The 19434-nt window shown below is 50.3% G+C and overlaps 1 protein-coding gene across 6 annotated transcripts in view; it reads left to right on the forward strand.

Moving 5' to 3' along the window:
- The first annotated feature begins 1252 nt into the window (after nt 1-1252).
- LOC144148807 (uncharacterized) overlaps nt 1253-19434 on the forward strand; it is a 62300-nt gene continuing 44118 nt past the window's right edge. For 3 of the 6 annotated variants that reach the window (XM_077680318.1, XM_077680321.1, XM_077680323.1), the window contains exons 1-4: nt 1253-1453; nt 12049-12150; nt 17500-17649; nt 18193-18519. In XM_077680318.1, the coding sequence (XP_077536444.1) occupies nt 1405-1453; nt 12049-12150; nt 17500-17649; nt 18193-18519 (628 nt within the window). In that variant the 5' untranslated portion in view covers nt 1253-1404. Of the gene's footprint in view, nt 1454-5524; nt 5658-12048; nt 12151-17499; nt 17650-18192; nt 18520-19434 lie in introns of those variants that run through there. The other 3 variants (XM_077680319.1, XM_077680320.1, XM_077680322.1) reach the window with 3 other exon arrangements.

Raw genomic sequence — 19434 nt, forward strand, 5'->3', positions numbered from 1 at the left:
TTAAAGGCCTTTGAAAAATCAATGCTTATACATCGATTTGCTCCTTGTTGTTAATTACAAGGCCGAACGCATGGGACACTTCAAAAAGCTGCGTTACTGTCGACAAGCGTCGGCGAAAACTATGCTCTTTTCCGTAGAATAAGCCGTTATTTTCAATGTATTCAACTAGATGGTTCGATATTGTAAGTTCTAACATTTTACACGCTGCGCATGTAATGAAATTGGTCTATAATGTTCCGGCAAAAACTTATTGCCCGCTTTGAAAACAGATACAATGCGAACAAGGAGCCAGTCTTCGGGTACACCTCCAGTTCGCAAAGACAGTGAAATATTCTCAACAAAAAATGGGATATCCATTCGCAATATCGCCTCAAGAACTGATTGGATATTTCATCGGGACCGCAAGATTTTTCGGTATCCAGTTTCAGCACCAACGCTACAATGCCATCTCGGGAAATGTCCATATCATTAGTATCTCCACACCCTGACAAAGTATCAGTCGTATCTGGGGGGCGCCTATTACTGCTAGGTGTAAATACCGAATAAAACATACTTTTAAAAGCGTGAGAGATCAAATCTGGCCTACTACAGACGATTCCGTTTACCTTGATTTTATTAATGTCGCGCTTAAAATCCCATAAGTACATCCAGAATTTTTGAGGCGAGTTTTGCATATAATCCACAAGCGTTGTTAAAAAAAAAGGTCGCCTTGGCACTTTTTAGTTAATTTCTAACTTGCGCGCCGAGGGTAGCTATTTCTTCACTTCTACTTGGCATACGTTTACGCGCACGATTCAGTCGTAGCTTCAAATGAATAATGTCCCTAGTTACCCATGGGCTGCGTCTTCCCATGCATTTGACCTTTTTAGTCCTGAAAGCCACAATACAAGCGTGTAAATCCTACGTTGTTACCTTTGTGATTGTCCTTGCAGCGCTACTGTGGAGAGCTTAAAACAAATTAGAAGAGCCGGAAAATTGCCTTTCTAAACAACATCAAGACCAGGCAAAAAGTATGAACTTGCGCCACAGATCCTTCATTGAATATATTGTCCTCCAAGATTTGACAAACTGCTGCATTGGCTGCTGCGCGACGGCGCTCACTCGACTAGTGATACCCCATCGAAACGCATGTCGTGGCCCCTCCGCGTATCTTCAAGGAACTAGTAGCAAGGACCTTGAGCCGCGCGGCAAGAAACGATAAGGCTTCCTCGTCGGCTTCGCTCTCTTCTGTGATAGCTGAAGTTTAGGATCCGGCTCTATCACCAGCATCGGAGCTGCACTCCATGTGATAGCTAATGTTTCGGAGTTTCGGTATATGAGCCAGAGAACAGTTATAGAATCCCTCCATGCCCATAAAACGTCTTCGAAAAGTAACCTGCCGGGAAACAGCACGGGTGAAACCAAATGAAGGGCGCCCTTCGAGCAAGAACCCTTCTACTACTCATCGCATGGGGTGAGTACGATTTCATTCAAATTTTCCTCGTCAATGTGATTTAAAGAAATAAAAGGGAACTTGTGCTTCGAAGGAAAGTTACAATCCAGCCCCAGCAAAGCGGTTATGGTGACCAAATCCTCGAAACATCTGGTAGACGGACCAACCTATTCCAAGTACTTAATGTGTCCCATTCGTAAAACACAGATACACGTAGAAATGTTTTATTACCAGTCTTATTTAAAAGAGGTAATGCCTGGGTAGGGAAACGTTTACCCGGATATCACCACTGCAATACTCTGCAAAGCGCCAAAACAAATTCTCCGCCTAGCATTCGGCGTTCTCAGACGAACAAATACAATCCGAATGCGGCAGTTTAAAGCCGCTTCTTTTTATTGCTTTTACTAAACTTTCCTTGCTCACGCCACACAAGACTTGAGCGCAAATTGCGCTACTGAATCGCCTAGCGGTTCAGGTCTCACTGGCAGCTGCTCTGCGCAATCTATATCTTAAGAACTGAATGGGACACAGGTGCAACGTTTACAGCAAACTCTGACAGGTTGTCAGCTTAAATTCTGATCGTAGTTACGCGATGCCCGTGTGGGCCAATATACCGATAGGTATACAGATATTCAGTTATTATTTCGTGTACACAATCTGGAATTCGGGCCTGCTATCAAAACGTACAGTCGTATATCAGAAACGTGCGTGTTAGGCGGATGGTAATAGTTTTTTTCGCAAAGAAGTTTTAGCGCAGTCTTTTTAAATGAATACATGAACTATAAAAATTAACTATGAGTGACAATTTTATACGCAATAATGTAGGGTAATACGGGGGTCATATGATTCCATAAAGACGTGCTCGCTGTCCCAACAGACCGCACGCGAAGCTGTGCGAAAGAGGCAAAACTGAATGAATTTCACTTCCTGGAAGGTGAAATTAAGAAAATTCTGGTTGTCTTTTTCAACTATTGTCAAAACAGAATCGCGACATTGGTTCCTGGATAAGTGCATGAGTAGCATTACTAATCACAAGCTGATTGAATACATCTACTGAATTAATACCAAAGTGCAAAAACCCGTGACATATCTCAAATCCTGGTTTGACAATTAGGTGGTTGATAACAAAAACAATGTAAATCTGGGAATTCGAAAGGTTTATCTCTATCCAAACCACATGTCTCTACGTGCTTGAAATAAAATGAGGATTTCTCAAAACAATATTGTGACGCTTTTCACTATATACGTAATCTAAATGAAAAAATCTGTGTTCAAGGCACTGTAGGATATTTCGCTCAGAGAGGTAACTTTTGCCTTAAAAATTCAACTATACTGAATTAGATCAAATGTAATTTCAAAATTGAACGATTGTAGAGCCAGAGAGTGCTGTTCAATAATTTTACGGGTTAACAACTATCTTTCTGAAATGGATGTAATTCAAAACACTTCCTTTCGCCTTGTGATGGTGCATTAGGATGAAATCTTCATTCTTGCTTTTGCGAATTTGTATGCCTAGCATTTGGCAGAAAAAAACATACTCGGTAACATAATCAGTCGAACATGAATTGGTGGAATTTTTACTGCTTCTGATTATGTCGGCTTTAATATTAAAATACTAAAGAATATATAAGGTAGCATTGGTCCCATACTGTCCGCCCTTTTTTCACAATCCTTATCATTAGGTTGCATCCCACATGACTGGCGAATCGCCAAAGTAATTCCAATCTTCATGTCTGGGGAAAGCTCATCGCCATTAACTATCGTCCTCTCTCATTAACCCGTACCCTTTGTAAACTTCTAGAACATATAAGACACACCTAAGTAATTACCTACCTCAAAGATCATAACATTATACATAAATACCAGCACAGGTTTCGCTGAGGACACTCATGTGACACGCAGCCCGCCGGCTTCATTTATTGCATACATTCAGCTTTTGATGGTGGATCCCAGGTTTATGCTATTTTCCTCGACTTTTCTAAAGCTTTTGACCATGTCCCTCATCACCGGCTTCTCACCAAACCTTCTAGGCTAACATTCACCCTAACATTTTGGAATGGGTATAAGATTTCCTTTCTTCTCGAACACAGTTCACATCCGCTAAAAACTGTAACTCTTCCTTCGAACCGCTAACATTTCGGAGTCCCACCCCAGGCGGCACAGAAAGTGTGTCCCAAGACCGGCCCGTCTATGGCCGCTTTGTGGCATGTCCGGCCAGCATCCAGGTTCTGGCAGCCTCTGATCATACGATGAACGGCCAACATTCGGCAACCAGCACTTCGGTATTTCTCCGGCCGCCCGTGTTCAGACGCACAACGGCAGATGCCCGGTTGTTGCCAGAAACTCAGTTGCCTTTCGGCTGCCGATGTTGAGAAAGAAATTGGCCGGGTTACGGCTTTAGGGCATCCGTTTTTTCTTCGGGAATTGGTGTTGAGCCGAAGCACGGCAAGCGACCGGCCACAGGATGTCCGTATTCTTGTGGCAGTTGGTGTTTGAAAGGAGACCGGCCGTAGCGCGGTAGCCGCGCATCCGCTCTTTCAACGGTGAACCACGCGTCCGGTGGCAGAATATTCGTTTTCTCGGGGAATTCAACGCGTTCTTTCAGTCAGTATTTACTATGAACGCATCGCACGCACACTTGAATCCTTACACGCTTCGTAACCCCTTGCCCGAAGTAAATTTAAGCAAAAACGGTATTAGTCTTTTGCGTAATCTAGACATCAAAAAGTCATCAGGTCCGGACAAAATATGTAATGTTTTTCTCAACAGATACGCAACCTGGGTGGCCGAGTACTTATATGTCATATATAAAACATCATTAGAAACCTGTGTGATACCCGATGACTGGCGCGTTGCAAGGATAGTTCCGATTCACAAGTCTGGGTCCCCTTTAGAATTAAATTACAGGCCATTGTCCTTGACATCCACAACTTGTAAACTGCTCGAGCATATTTTATTTAAGGCAAGTATGCCACATCTAGAGAATAATCATTTACTTCATGCGCATCAACATAGCTTTAGGGCTGGTTTGTCCACCACAACACAGTTAGCTGAGATAACGGATGATTTTGTAAATGCACTGAATATAAGGAGTCAAATTGACGCAGTGTTTGTGGACTTTTCCAAAGCGTTTGATGTAGTTCCGCATGCTGACTTAATAACCAAACTGTTCTCTATGGGCATTGAGCGCAATATTGTCCGTTGGATAGCATGTTACTTGTCCTCACAAAAACAATACGTGGCTGTGAATGACTGCGTTTCCGATACATTGGATGTGCACTCAGGAGTGCCACAAGGATCAGTGCTCAGTCCTTCAATGTTCTTAGTCTATATAAATGATATCTACTTATCTGTTGAATCGTCTGTGAAGATCTGGCTGTTTGCGGACGATTGTGTTGTTTATGCCAATGTAACTCCACACTCCGATCAAATAAGACTCAATGATGCGTTGCACTCAATTAGTGTGTGGTGTGAAACATGGGGCTTGAAGCTTAATACTTCTAAGACGGCGGCTATTACATTTACCAACAAAAAAGAACCTTTGGAATTTTCTTATACTATTAATAATGCTTATATAAGTAAAACCCAGGGAGTGAAGTATTTAGATGCTACACTCGCAGGCAATATAAGTTGGGAACCCCATATAGAAAACGTTTGCAGCAAGGGTGTAAAACCTACGTTGTTACTTTTGTGACTGTCCATGGAGCGCATCTGTGGAGAGCCTAAAACATTTGGAGAACCGGAAAATTGATTTTCTAAACAACATCAAGGCCAGGCAAAAATATGAATTTGCGCCACAGATCCTTCGTAGAATATATTTTCCAGCAAGATTTGATAAACTGCTGCATTGGCTGCTGTGCGACAGCGCTCACTCGACTAGTGCTACCCCATTGAAACGCAAGTCGTGGCTCCTCCGCGTATCTTCAAGGAACTAGTAGCAAAGACTTTGAGCGGCGCGACAAGAAACGATAAGGCTTCCTCGTCGGCTTCGCTCTCTTCTGTGATAGCTGAAGTTTAGGATCCCGCTTTATCAGCAGCATCGGAGTAGCACTCCATGTGATAGCTAAAGTTTCGGAGTTTGGGTATATAAGCCATAGAACACTTATAGAATCCCTCCATGCCCATAAAAACGTCTTCGAAAAGCAACCGGCCGGGAAACAGCACGGGTGAAACCAATTGAAGGGCGCCCTTCGAGCAAGCACCCTTCTACTATTTATCGCGTGGGGTGAGTACGATTTCATTCAAATTTTCGTGGTCAATGTGATTTAAAGAAATAAAAGTCAACTTGTGCTTCGAAGGAAAGTTACAATCCAGCCCCAGCAAAGCTGTTATGGTGACCAAATCCTTGAAATATCTGGTACACGGACCAACCTATTCCAAGTGCTTAATGCGTCCCATTCGTAAAACACAGATACACATAGAAATGTTCAATTACCAGCCTTATTTAAAAGAGGTAATGCGTGGGTAAGCAAACGTTTACTCGGATATCACCACTGCAATACTCTGAAAAGCGTCAAAACAAATTCTCCGCCTAGCATTGGGCGTTCTCAGACGAAAAACTACAACCCGAATGCGGCAGTTTAAAGCCGCTTCTTTTTTATTGTTTTTACTAAACATTCCCTGCTCACGCCACACAAGACTTGAGCGCTAATTGCGCTACTGAATCGTCGAGCGGTTCACGTCTCACTGGCAGCTGCTCTGCGCAATCTATACGCTAAGAACTGAATGAAACACAGGTGCAACGTTTACAGCAAACTCTGACAGGTTGTCAGCTTAAATTCTAATCGTAGTTACGCGATTCCCGTGTGTGCCAATATTCCGATAGGTATACAGATATTCAGTTATTATTTCGTGCACATAATCTGGAATTCGGGCCTGCTATCAAGACGTACAGTCGTATATCAGAAACGTGCGTGTTAGGCGGATGGTAATAGTTTTTTGGCATACAACTTAAACCATATGCGTTTCGTGGCAACGGCATTGCGATGGGATGTACGGAACGTTTCTTGTATTTTTTTTGCTCGTTGTTTGGTTACGAATACGGCATGTGCAGGCTTTGAATCCCAGTCGTCTAACTGCTCGTAGATTCACCGAATGTCCTACCCACTAGGTCTCCTGCAGGGTTGTCTCTCTTGGGTATTTCTCCAAGCCCCATTTTTGTGAAGAATGCTTTCTGTTCTTGGCTTTAGCAAAAGTCCCTGACTTAGGCGCATAGCCTCACCTATGCTAATTCTCTTGGCCGTAGCCTGCCGTTCTTATGGCCACAGCCTGCGAACACCATGCCCCCTTGCGGCTGTGCCTACAAGAACTCAACGCGACCTGCGTGCCGAGCAAGCCGGCCGCTCGATAGCCGGAGTTCTGAAAAACTGTTTCCGATGTTGAAAAACCACACTTCTGGTTAGGACGCGGTTTTATTGTGCCGTGCCGCGCTAACAGGGCCGAGGTTTACTACAAGGTGTCCCATTTAATTGAAAATGTTTTATACATTAACAAAATAACGAGTGCTGCCCCAGTGCTAGAATTTGGGCAAAAGGGAGAAGACATTCATCTACCTATTTTAATAGGGCATGAGGCTACTTGAGAAAATTAGCCAGGAGGATGTCATGGTGATCTTGATCGTTTGCTTAGTTTCATTGGATTTTCTATGCGTAATTCTCAAATACATCAGCGCAATTCAGAAAGGTGACATACAGTGTGCAGTTAGTTGCTTATTCCCGCAGTGTCCTTTACTGGTGGCTAGGCGACACCACAGACACAAATGGTAAAACATTTTGTATCTTTACTTTGACGGCCCTCTATGCGAAAGAAACTGATCTATCATCTTTACACGTATTGGCTATGAGCGGATGGCCCAGTCTCGGCGCTTCTGTCTTTTCATAAAATTGCCCTGCACACATATATGAATATATTTGAGTGTTTGTTCCGCGCTCAAACCGGTGAGCGGCTTAGGCTGTTTAAAAGCGCATAAACTTTCCTCGTCTGTCGATACGCAAACGTTTCAAGGCGAACGACTTAGATACTTACCCGCCGCTGCTTCCCAGTACAACCAATACCGATAACATATTAATTACCCGTTACAATATAACAATTTAATACAACAAAACCACACCATAGCAAAATACAACGTCGCTATAGCTGCGCTGGCTTTCACCTTCCCTTTCACCTTTCACTTTCCCCTTCACCTTCGCTCCCTTTCCCTTCACCTTCACCTTTCACTGTAGCGGCCCATCTCTTCACCAAACGATTCATTGACAACCCGTTTGGTTTGGTTCGCACGGACGTTTTTATTGAATGCTCCGACGCGTGCAATCCATTGTCTAACGTTGATGCGTCTAACGGTGCCATACTGACGAAATATAAATAGCGACGTGCAAGTTCATATTGATGCGCAATACACATTCAACTGCTCCTGTGAAGGCACATTTTACTTTCGTGATTTACCGGTTCCTATGGAAGAGGCAACAACCACAGTTTTTATACTGCAGAGGTGGCGGTTGTGGTACCATTGTCTTTCAAGGTATTTCGTAGTAGAGGAAGCAGGCACAGGACCATTTTTGATTAGCACGCCCAACCTACTTTCGGCATTGCTAAGGTAAATAAGGTAAATTTTGATCGTCTAGAATTAGGAAAAAAAATTGACAAAAAAATACAGCCATTATTCACTTCAAATTTAGCAATCGGCAAAGTTAACCTGTGCAGCGAAGTGCGCCATTCACATATAACATTTGGCTTTTCACATTGAGGGAATACTTTGTGATTCAGCACACCCTTATTGAAGTGATTTGGGTTTCAGGAAGAGTGAACGTAATTGTTTTGGTGCCTTCTAACCGAAAATTAGCAACAGGAGAAAACTGGAAAAAGCAAAGCCCCTTATTTAAGGCACAAATAGTTAAAATGAGATAATTTCTCCAATGCAACCTGAGTCAACGTGATAGTCTACCATCCACAATGATTCCACCGTGTTAGAGTGGCGAAACCACTGAGACGCCAGCTTCATAATTCGAGGGACGCAGTTTCGAACCTGACCAAGAAAGCGTTTCTTCCTTGAGTCGATTGATGTTCCTTTGCAGAAACTGGTTTTAGTAAACTGGTTTCCCTGCTGTGCCTATTGGGCCTAATGATTTGGATTTCGCAATTTCACATTAACCAAGATATTGCAATTTATCATGGATCGGAGAACATACAGTTCTCGACAGAAGTTAAAACTTTGGGGGTAATTTTTAATAAGCATTTAACTTGGGATAACCACATTGAGCGCACCGCTAGATTTCTGGCCAGGACGTGTGGTGTATTGGGCAAATTACGACAGGTGTTACCGTCCAAGATTAAGCTTTTAATTTAATTTTAAGGGGGGATGCCGCCAGGGGGCCAAGCATGGCGACCGCGTTTCACATGTGCTCCCGGGATTTTTCCGCATAACACGGTGAAATCGGCCTAAATGGTGCTTCTTGCCCGCCCCGGGGCTCCGGTATCGAAAGCGATGGCCCGGGGCGACTCACGCTCGAGCTCTCCCGAGCGCGTGGGCATCGCGGAGAGCGGCGACGGCGGCCCCGGCACACCGGCGACCGTGGAGCCTGGCGACGAGCGACAGCGGGCCGGTGCGGTGCCCATGCTGGCCGAGATCGAGGGCTTTCCTGACGACACCGAGGAGAGCCTGAGCCCCACAACTGACCCGACCGTCTCGGAGGTCTCCTCGTGGGATATTGGGAGCTCCCCGAGCACCTCAGTGGACGTGGAGCGCGCGGCGGTGGACGCCGAGCGGCAGCAAGCCTACGCCGCGGTGAGGGCTACGCTGGAAATGCTTCGCCGGCAGCTCGAGCACCTGCGGAATCTGGATGGGCGTCCGACAGCACAGGGCGAGCGCGGCCGGCGGGCCATAGCGCTTGCCGCCGTCGTCATGGGCGAATTGGACGCCGTCCACATCGAGCAGGAGCGGGGCAGTCGGCGAGACGGCGAGGCGACCAGCGGCGCCATGTTCGACGGAACGGGGGAGGATGCCGCAGTGGCGGCGGCCATTCGGTCCGTCCTCGCGGCTGCAGCGGCGGAGGAGCCCCGCCCGGTGGTGACAATCGGCGCGCGGCCTGGGGACGTTCCGGTAAGCAAGCGAGCCGCCCGCCGCAACTACGCGGACGCCCTGCGGGCAGAGCTACGGAGGCAGCCGCGGGGAAAGGGACGGCCACCACAAGGGAGAAGCGAGAAGGTGGCCAGCTCCCGTCGGGACCCTCCCGCTACCGTCGGAGGTGAAAGCAAGCAGACGGGAACCGGCGGAGCGAGTGAGGAATCCGCAGGTGGCGCTGCGAGCTCTAAGAGCTGCCCACGCGAGGACGCAAGCGGAGCGCGGCCTCCTGCCGAGGCGGCCAGCGGCGGAAGCCGTAACCAAACCACACAGGACGGCTGGCAGGAGGTCGTGTCGCTTTCTAAACGTAAGAAAGCGGCACGAAAGCTTCGCAACGAGGGGAAACAGCTTCCCCCATGCCCCACAGCCCTCGGGACAGTCCTTTTTGGACCGAAGGAACCGAGGGCAACGTTCGCGAAGCTGGCGCGCGACGCAATCGCTGGGCAGCTCACGACGCAGCCTGGTGTGTTGGACGTGCGAGTGAATGCGCGCCGTAACGTCGTGGCGGCGGACGCGGGCACCGAGGAGGCCATGGAGGTGCTCCTGGCCATTACCACAATCTGCGGCATCGACGTGAGCCCGCGAGAGCCGTCGTCGAGCAGCACGGGCGTCATCGTGGTCGACGACATGGCGATCACGGCCGAGGCAATTGCCACCGGCCTCGAAACGCCCGTGCCGGTGCAGTCAGCTGTTCGCAGGGGAACTGCAGTATACCTGCGCTTTTCGGCGACCATCCCCCCCTGCGGAGGTTCGCTGCACAAGCTCCGACAGCCGGTGAGAATGTGCCGACCGCGACCACTACAGTGCCGCAGGTGTGGCAGGCTGGACCACGCCACCGCGAGCTGCAATCGCGAGAGGAGGTGCTGGCGATGCGGGGGTTCCCACCTGAAGGCGGCGTGCAAGGCCGCGAAGCCTTATTGCACCAACTGCGGGGGGCCCCACGTCGTGCTCGACCACTCCTGCCCGCGCTGGCAGGAGGAGCGCCGTGTGTGTGCAGAACTAATACGAGCCCCGGCGCCTGCCTCTCGCTTTGACGTCCGTGCGGCCCTGCGAGCGGCCACTCAGCCACAGCCAACGCCTGTCGCTCCCGATACGACGCGCCAGCAGCCAGGCAGCAGCAGCAATGCCGCCGGGACGCAGCAGACAGCCCAGCGACAGCCCAGCAGCCAGGCAGCCTCGGCGCGGTCGAAGCGAGGTCAGAAGAGCGGATGCAAGCAGCCGCCCTCGCGGCCACACACCGAGCCCCCCCATGGCTAGGAGCCACCGCACACAGCCACTCGTGCCTACAGTGCTGCAGTGGAACGTCAATTCTCTGCGATCGCGTCGTGCGGAGTTGAGTGCGTTTCTGCTGCAGCACGAGCCCCATGTCGTGGCTCTACAGGAGAGCTGTGTGCGTGCGGGAAGGGACGGCTCGGGGGTATTCGCCTGCCGGGCTACATCGGCTATCACAGCCCCACGGCGTGTGACAGTGCCCAGTGCTCGGCGGTGGTGTGTGGCGACCCGTCCCACCCCCCAGGAACCTCGCGTGCCTCATTGTTTGTGAGGAACGATGTGCAGCACGCAGAGCTGGATACCAGTGCGGTGACGACAGTTGTGCAGGAGTGCGTGGCAGTGACGTTAAGGCTGAGTGCGGGTGGTGCAGACATTACAGTGTGCAGTGTGTACGTGCGCCCTGGTCAGCGCTGGGACGCGTGCCTCCTGGATCGGCTGGTGTCCCTGTGTGCAGCCCGCCATCTCCTCTGTGGTGACTTCAACGCACACCACACTGCGTGGGGAGATGGCCGGATGGACGCTCGCGGTGAGCATCTGTTGGACGCCATGCTGCGCCTCAACCTGTCTGCGCTGAACACTGGTGAGAGCACTTTCCGGCGTGGCAATTCCGCAGCCAACGCCATTGATCTCACCCTAGTGTCAGCCGGGGTTGAGGCCACCCGGAGGAGGGAGCCCAGCACGTGGGGCTCCGACCACTACCCACTGCACATCGCACCACCCGACAGTACAACCAAGCGAGCCGCACTGCACCACGTCACCCACTGGGACCGGTTCCGGCGCTGCCTCGCCGAGCAGGACCTGGGGGAAGGAGCCGAGCTGTTCCGGGGCCTGGTTTGCTGCTCCAGGCAATCCACACAGAGCTGCACAGTAGCCGAGGGGGCCACCACGCCGGACCTGAAGCTGCTGCAGCTGCGGGCGGTGCGCAACCGCGCGGAGAGGAAGGCTCAGCGCTCGGGGGAGCGGGCGGACTGGACGGCCTACCGGCGAGTGGATGCGGCGTGCCGCCGTCACGCCAATCGCCTGAGCCGGCAGCGCTGGGCCGAGCTTTGCGTCAGCTCGGAGGCCGACCCACGCTGCCGCCACCTCTGGGGCATCTTCAACTCCATCCTGAAACCCCAGAGAAACCGCAACCCCCTGGCTGCCATGGCCATCCGCAAGCAGGCCAGCTTTGCGGAGTTGGCTGACCTCTTTGCTGCACAATTCCTGCCGCCACACCAGGCGGAATCAGGGCCCGCTGCTGCTGTTGCTGGGACGGGGGAGGTGCACTACCCCCTCAACAACGCCCCCATCACAGAGACTGAGCTCCGCAGTGCCCTCCGCAGCTGCAAGCGTAAGTCGGCGCCAGGAGCGGACGGCCTCACCTACCAGATGATGTGCAATCTGGATGAGGTGGGGTTCGGCCGACTCCTGGCCGCCTACAACGTCATATGGGACACGGGCCAACTGCCACCTGAGTGGCTGCTGGCCATCTTGCGGCCCATACCAAAGCCAGGCAAGGGCCTTGTGGCAGTCACGGCGTACCGGCCTGTGGCCCTCACATCCTGCGGCTGCAAGCTGCTCGAACGGGTGGCACTGCGGAGGATGGAGGCCATCGCTGCGGAGGAAGAGGCCATCCCCGAGCAGCTGACGGGCTTCCGGAGGCACCGAGCAGCCACCGACTCCATCGCCGACGTCGTGGCGGCCCTTGAACACGCCAGGGCCACCAAGCAGGTGGCGGCCCTGGCGCTGCTGGACGTGAAGGGCGCCTTCGACAACCTGCAGCGTCATGCCATCTCCCTGGCCATAGAGGAGGCTGGCATTGCGGGCAAGCTGCGGGGCTTCGTCGAGGCGTTCCTGACGGGCCGCACAGCGCAGGTGCAGGTAGGGGACGCCCTGTCGGCTCCCCGGCCGGTGAACGTGGGCACCCCACAGGGCTCCGTCATCAGCCCCTTCCTCTTCAACCTGGTGATGGCAGTCCTGCCAGGCTGCCTGCCCAGAGGAGGGGGCCACCGAGTGTACATTTCGGTGTACGCCGACGACATCGCCCTGTGGGTGCTGGGGCCGAAGGGTCAGGGCCGAGCCATTGTACAGCAACTGCAGGCGGCCATGGAGGCAGTTCGTGCCAAGCTGGCAGGCGTCGGCCTACAGCAGTCGGCGACAAAGACCGACGCCATGCTGGTGCATCCGGATGCCGCCGCCCGTGGATGGACCCGGCGCCTGACCATCGATGGCGAGGAGCTCCAGTGGAGGACCAGGGTGCGGTACCTGGGGCTCACCCTGGACCACCGACTGAACTTCCGGCAGGCGGCCAAGGAGCTCCGAGCCAGGGCGCAGCTGGCCACCACAGCAGTGCGCAAGATGGTGGCCCGGGAAAGCGGCTGCTCGCAGCGGACGGCCCTCCGGCTGTACAGTGCCTCGACGGTGGGTCTCCTTATGTACGCGCTCCCACTGGTGACCCTGCGGAAACCCACCTGGCGGCAGCTGGAGGGAGACCACCTCAAGGGGGTCCGCGCTTGCCTCGGCCTGCCCCAGAGCTCGCCGTGCGAGAAGACGCTGTCCGAGGTGGGGGCGTGGACCCTAGAGATGACAGCTGACTTGCGGGCACTTGGCCAGATTGACCGGCTGAGACGCGCCGAGGGGGGCGGTCCGCTGCTGCGGCGGCTGAAGAGCCACCACCACTCGCGCATGGGGCGCATGCTGATGCTCTACGAGGAGGTGGTGGGCCCCGTGGACGCGGGACCTCGTAGCCGCGCTCCTGCTCTGGCAGCTGACGTGCGGCTGGACCTTCCGGGGCTGCACAGCAAGCGGCGGACACCCCACTGCGGGCAACTGCAGCTGGCCCGGGGTGTCGTCTGGGGCGACCTAGACGGCCACGCCCTAGTACACAGAGATGGCTCGGTGCGGGAGCAGCAGGGGTCAGCCGCAGCGGCCGCCGTGCTGGGAGAGGCCACCCGACAGGCGCGGCTGTCCTATGCTTCTTCCTCGGCCACGGCTGAGCTGGTGGGGGTCGGACTGGGCCTGGACCTGCTGCTGGAAATGGAGCCCTTGCCCGAGCGCTGCGCCCTGCTGTGCGACTCCCGAGTGGCCCTGGTGCGTCTTCAGGACGGAGACTCGCACTCCCTGTTGGTGCGTGGCATCCGGGAGAAGGCGGCACAGCTGGCGGAGCGGGGCACTCAAATGTGCCTGCAGTGGGTCCCCGCCCACATTGGTCTGGATGGCAACGAGCGGGCGGACGAGCTGGCCGCCGGGGCACACGCGCTGCCTCCGTCGGACATGGTGGCTCAGGCGGCAGCGGACGACGCCCGCCTGCTCATCCAGCGACACATCCGGACCAAGCATCCGGACCCGCGGCTGCGTGTCGGAGGGGGCCTACCGCCTGTGCGGGCCTCACGCCTGCCTCGACGACTGCGCTCGGCCATCCTGCGCCTCCGAGTGGGGGACGTCTGGACGGCGGAGCGGAAGCACCGTCTGGGGCGGGCGACCAGCCCCTCCTGCACCCACTGCCGAGCGCCCGTGCAGTCCCTGCCGCACGTGCTATACGAGTGCCCCAAGTTTGCGGCAGGGCGGGCAGAGCTGCTGGTCGTGCTTCACGGAGCGCGGCCACTTGAGGATCTGCTTTGGTCCCCGGGCAGTGCTAGGGAGCGAGACAAGGTGCTCGAGGCCCTGGGTACATACCTGCGGTCCTCGGGGCTGCACAGCGCACTCCACTACAACTCTGCCTAGCTGCCCAGATTGTGGAGGAGTGCTGCTGCTGAAGCAGCTTCTGTACTTGTGTGTGTGCGTGTGTGACCCCTTTTACAAGTGTGCTGTGTCCTTTGTAGATTCATGTGTTGTCTATATCTGTAGTGTTTCTCTGTAATGTTAATTTTCCCAGTGTGTAACCCTTTTTTTTCTCTTCTGTGTTTTATATTTACCCTTATTCCCCTTTTTCCTTTTTTTTCTCTTTTGTGTTTTATATTTACCCTTGCGCGAGTTACATGCATTGTAATGTCAACCTTCTCCCCTATCCTCCTATTCCTATGTATTCTTTTCTCCCTATCCTCCCCCTCCCCCGTACACCAGCAGGCGTTCCGGTGTCCGCCCCCTAGGCGAGACAAATTACGCCTGTTGGTGGCTTTTCCTTTTCTTAAGTACAATAAATACATACATACATATCATGCATTATTTTCTTCTCAGTTAAGTTATTGTTCTCTTGTATGGGGAACAACATCACGAACCAAAATACACAAGCTAGGTGTACTGCAAAAAAGAGCAATCCGAAATATAGCTAACGTACCATATGATGCGCATACCTACGAAATTTTTTGCAGCCTTAATGTAGTACCGATTCAGCATTTATATGAAACTAACCTCATGCTCAAATGAAAACAATTTTTCCAATATAACAACAAAGCCTTTATAGACCTGTGTAACCTAAATAAGCCAACTCTAGTACCGTATAGCTTTAGGGATAGAAACGTGTGGTCACAACCTTTGTCGCGTACGAACTACGGATTTTCAAGATTGCAGTATCGTGTACCGTGTTTATTAAACAAATTACACAGAATTGGCGTAGATTTAAGTAGTATTTCGAGGAAACGATTGAAATCGCATATGATTAAAAATGGAGGCCTTGCCTAAAATCTTTTGTGTGTTTGTCATTGGCTTGTTTTTCGGCGTTTCAAGCCTATATACCTGTGACTCTGGCTGCGGCCTATGTAACTTTGTATAATTTCAAACACCCAATTTTCTCTGGTTGATATTTCGTGAAGTATTGCTGTGCATTATATATAATGTATGTGCTTTTCAATTCTGCCCTTAGTGTGCAAAGCCTAGCATCGATGACGTATCTGTATCTGTAGTATTTGTCACACGTTTGTTGTAGTTTTACTGTATTTTTTGTATCTATGACGAATCCATACGCTGGACCCGTTGCCAAGACAACGGGGCGAGGACCTCGTCAAGCTGCTATACTGCGGCTTTTTCTTCTTGTCCCAGCACTCTTTTATGAAAAGATGGCTATATAAAAAGATGGCCTCCTCTCTTAAAGAAATTGGCTTTCAACTTGAGAAAGCTTAGCGTTTGAGCCATCTTTCGCTTTACCCTCGATCTTCATGTTAACCAGAAAAAGTGGGCCTTCGTGCAGTGCGTTCTTGCTCGTTTTGTTGCAGTGAGGCGTACGTAGCTTCTGGTTATAACTGTATTTACCCGAAGAAAGGTTCATTTCTGTGCCCATGTCAAGTAATTAAACAGTAACGCAAAAATCGCCGGAAAATAATTATGCACTGGCGGACCAGCCGTAGGTCACAGAGACCCAGGTAAACAAGGAACGTAAATACAAGAATCCGCAACAAAGACGGAACTACAGATACGTCTTAGAATTAGCGCTGTGACTGCAGTGCATTCGAAGTTGTGTACCGGCAACATATATTATTTACCCGTGATTTGTTTGCTAGTTGGAGAAGCACGCCACTGACCACCTAATTACAGAATATATTCTTTGCATAGCGGTGCCCGGAGTGCGGCCGTCTTTCGACTGCCCCTGCCGCGATGCGAGGGGTTACTGAACCAATTTTTAATGCAATGGCTGCCTGATTGTGGACTAAAGTTACAAGCGCTCACTGGTAGAGTTCCTTTAAATTAACAATCGAAGTGTATTCCGAATTTCTTTAGGCATGGTAGTGGGACACTGTTCTGGCGGTACGAGGACAGCATACGCAAGCCACGCAACTTGTAGTCAACAGAAATGGTTCCTGCTTGACCCTGAGTTATATAAGTAACCAGAAACGCTACAAAATGATTTGGAATGGGCGTACATTCAACAGATTACAAGCCGCCGCCGCTAAAGCCTCTTCCCTCCATGGTACCCCGAGCTGCCCCAGTTACTTTTTTATTCTTCATTGTCTTTTCTTTTTAATCGAGGGTCGATGTTCGCACTCACCAACCACCTCTAGGCAGCATGCCTCTCTTCTTTCTAACCACGGGCCCCGGTGGTCTCTTTTCTGCGTGCCGTCTCGATCATTGGAAGGGAGGTGCTCCTACGGGCACCACTTCCGCATTCCCCCAGCCCTCGACTTTTATCTCTACCCGCCGTTGCTGTTCTCTCAGCCTTTTTCGGCATCCCTTTCGCACGACGTTCATTCTGCGCGCACTCGCAATGCGGCTGCGGTACTCCCCAGTTGCAAACTCTCCCTCTTACCACTTTTAAATTTCCTCCTAATCTTTTCCGCTATCCACTTCTTTTATGTCCCCTTCTCCACCCCCCACAGGCCCGATAAGGTGTCAGCATCCTAAGCAAAAAAAGTTTCGCGCCATTTTCTCACATATTTCCCCTTAAAACCTCACAGCAAAGCATATTCACCGCTTAAGCAAGTCTTGGCGTCTTTCCGACCAAAGTTTGCGCGGTGATGTACAAAATCACACAGCCTCTGCGAAGGTTCTAGATGTGAAAACATTAACATTAGAATAGAACAGAAAGGTACCCTTTTACTATCTTGTCTACTTCACGTGGTGTAAAGGAACTTTGGTTTAAATAAAAAGACCACTCCACGAAACATATTGATTCGTTTTAAAACTGCAAATGTTTTAGCGCTAACAGTGCAATTCCTCCCTTCGCTTGGACTTAGCAGACTTGCTTGAAGGGAAAAGTGAACTGTATAGATTAGTGCACTTATGCTGAATTTACGAAGTGAACTTTCTTGTTCTTGTTCACTATTTTTAGGTTCATGCTATGAGGAGCAAGATTTTCCGTGCGCATACTCGGACTCATTCATTGAGAGCACTTCCGTCTGCGATGGCGTTGTTGATTGCGCAAATCAACCAGGAGCCGCTATTTCTAATGACAATTCAGATGAAGACGAGAAAATATGCGGTAAGTGTATGCTGCGCCTTTCTGGCGCAATAACGCCATCCCTCAGGAGCATATGCTGCCTGTACTAGAAAATAGACAGTTTACTGACAGGGAATACTACCAAGAGGTTCGCTGGTTTTGCCCGAATATTTAGGTTTATTGTTCGTAGCCTTAATGAGCATCATAATAATTTCAGAGCTTATAACACAGTGGTTAACAATCAGTCAGAATAATTTTCCTTCCCGGTAAGCAAAGAAGGTGGAAACTTCCTTCGGGTACACCAAGATAATTGCGAGAGTGACCGGCTACGCTACGTAAAAACGGCTTGCGCCAGCGCTTATTGTAAAATATTATCCTCCAATAGTGGCCCGGAGGTGCTGTACACCTGAAGAAATATCATGTTAATTAAGCTACAAAGTGAGGGTAATCTTTCCATGTACGTAATGTTCGCTTTAAGTAGTAGTCTGCCTGATTGGCTGAATAGGGCACTAAATGCACGAATTTGTTCAATACATGGTTCCACTGTAAGTATTTGGCTAATGAATGCTACTCACAGTGTTTCAGCTGCAGCGCCCGCTTTGGAGGCCCAGATTTCCCTCACAGCTACAAGCGTGCGAAACACGTCTCTCTTTCTAAAATGGACGGGGGTGGCTGATATTACAGCAGCAAAAACGGAAAAACTGGCTGGTTTCTTCATCAGCTGGAAGTCTGAACTGCACTCCTTCCAGAACCGGGCTGCCCGTCACATGCGGGAATTCGAAGTCCAAGGACTGATGCCGTGGACCTCTTATACATTCATAGTGCGGCCATTCTACACTGCCAGCGGCGACACTGAAACATTGTACAAGATTGGAAAAGCCGCAATCGTGCAGAGGCGTACACTTCCTGCAAGTAAGTGCGCCAACTAAAAAGTAGTCTTCAAGGTACTTCTGTAGGAATTATATGTCTGATGAGTCAATCTATCGCTTCATGCACAATATATTTTTCTAACGAGTACAAGTGGAGTAGAGATGCACTTATGGGCAAATGAGTAATAGAGAACCAGCTAGCGAATGAAACACAGTGTTGTCTCTATATTTGTGATGACTACATTACATTATATCTGTACATGTTTTCCGCTGCGTCAACATCCGGTTTTTTTTCTTGTACAGCAGGATATAAAGAACCTAATATCAGGAAACTCGGGGTGTTTGTGACAGTGTCGAAAACTGTATAGGAAAAATTAAACGGATACATGAATGGCTGCACGCACGTACAGGTGTGCGGAGTTTAAAACAGAAAAAAAAACTCATTTCTCCTGAGCGGAGTAAAATTTCGTATTTTTTCAATCTTTTGGGTATTCGTACATGGGTCGAGCGGCGTGCGAGTAAATGAGTGAGCTTATGTATTTCTCTGTTTTCTGATTACATCCAAGAAATAAAATGGTATACACGACGACATTGCTGTAATGATGAACTGTTTATTTGAGAAAAAAAGCCGTGACATCGTTCAACTCTACGGAAATTACATCCACTATCTCGCTTCAAAAATTTTAAAGTTGGAATTCAAGGTTTATTATACCATGATATAGAACTGCAGTGGCCTGGTTGAAATTATTTTAAGATTTATGTCAATCTGCCACATTTCACCGCACCAGGCGGACGACCTTTTGTCGTTCTCAAAAACCATGCGGACGAAAAAAACTTAGAAAGGAGCCGTGTTCAAGTTTTACAGAAATCCAGGCAGTTTTATTTTCATTCTCCTGAACGTAGAGGGACACCTTAGGTATGTCTTGGACACTACAGTCCTTTCGCTGCTGTTGCTGTA

The sequence above is a fragment of the Haemaphysalis longicornis genome, unplaced genomic scaffold (assembly GCF_048455015.1).
Source record: "Haemaphysalis longicornis isolate Haplotype H1 unplaced genomic scaffold, Haemaphysalis longicornis Haplotype H1 scaffold_8, whole genome shotgun sequence".
NCBI lineage: Eukaryota > Metazoa > Arthropoda > Arachnida > Ixodida > Ixodidae > Haemaphysalis > Haemaphysalis longicornis.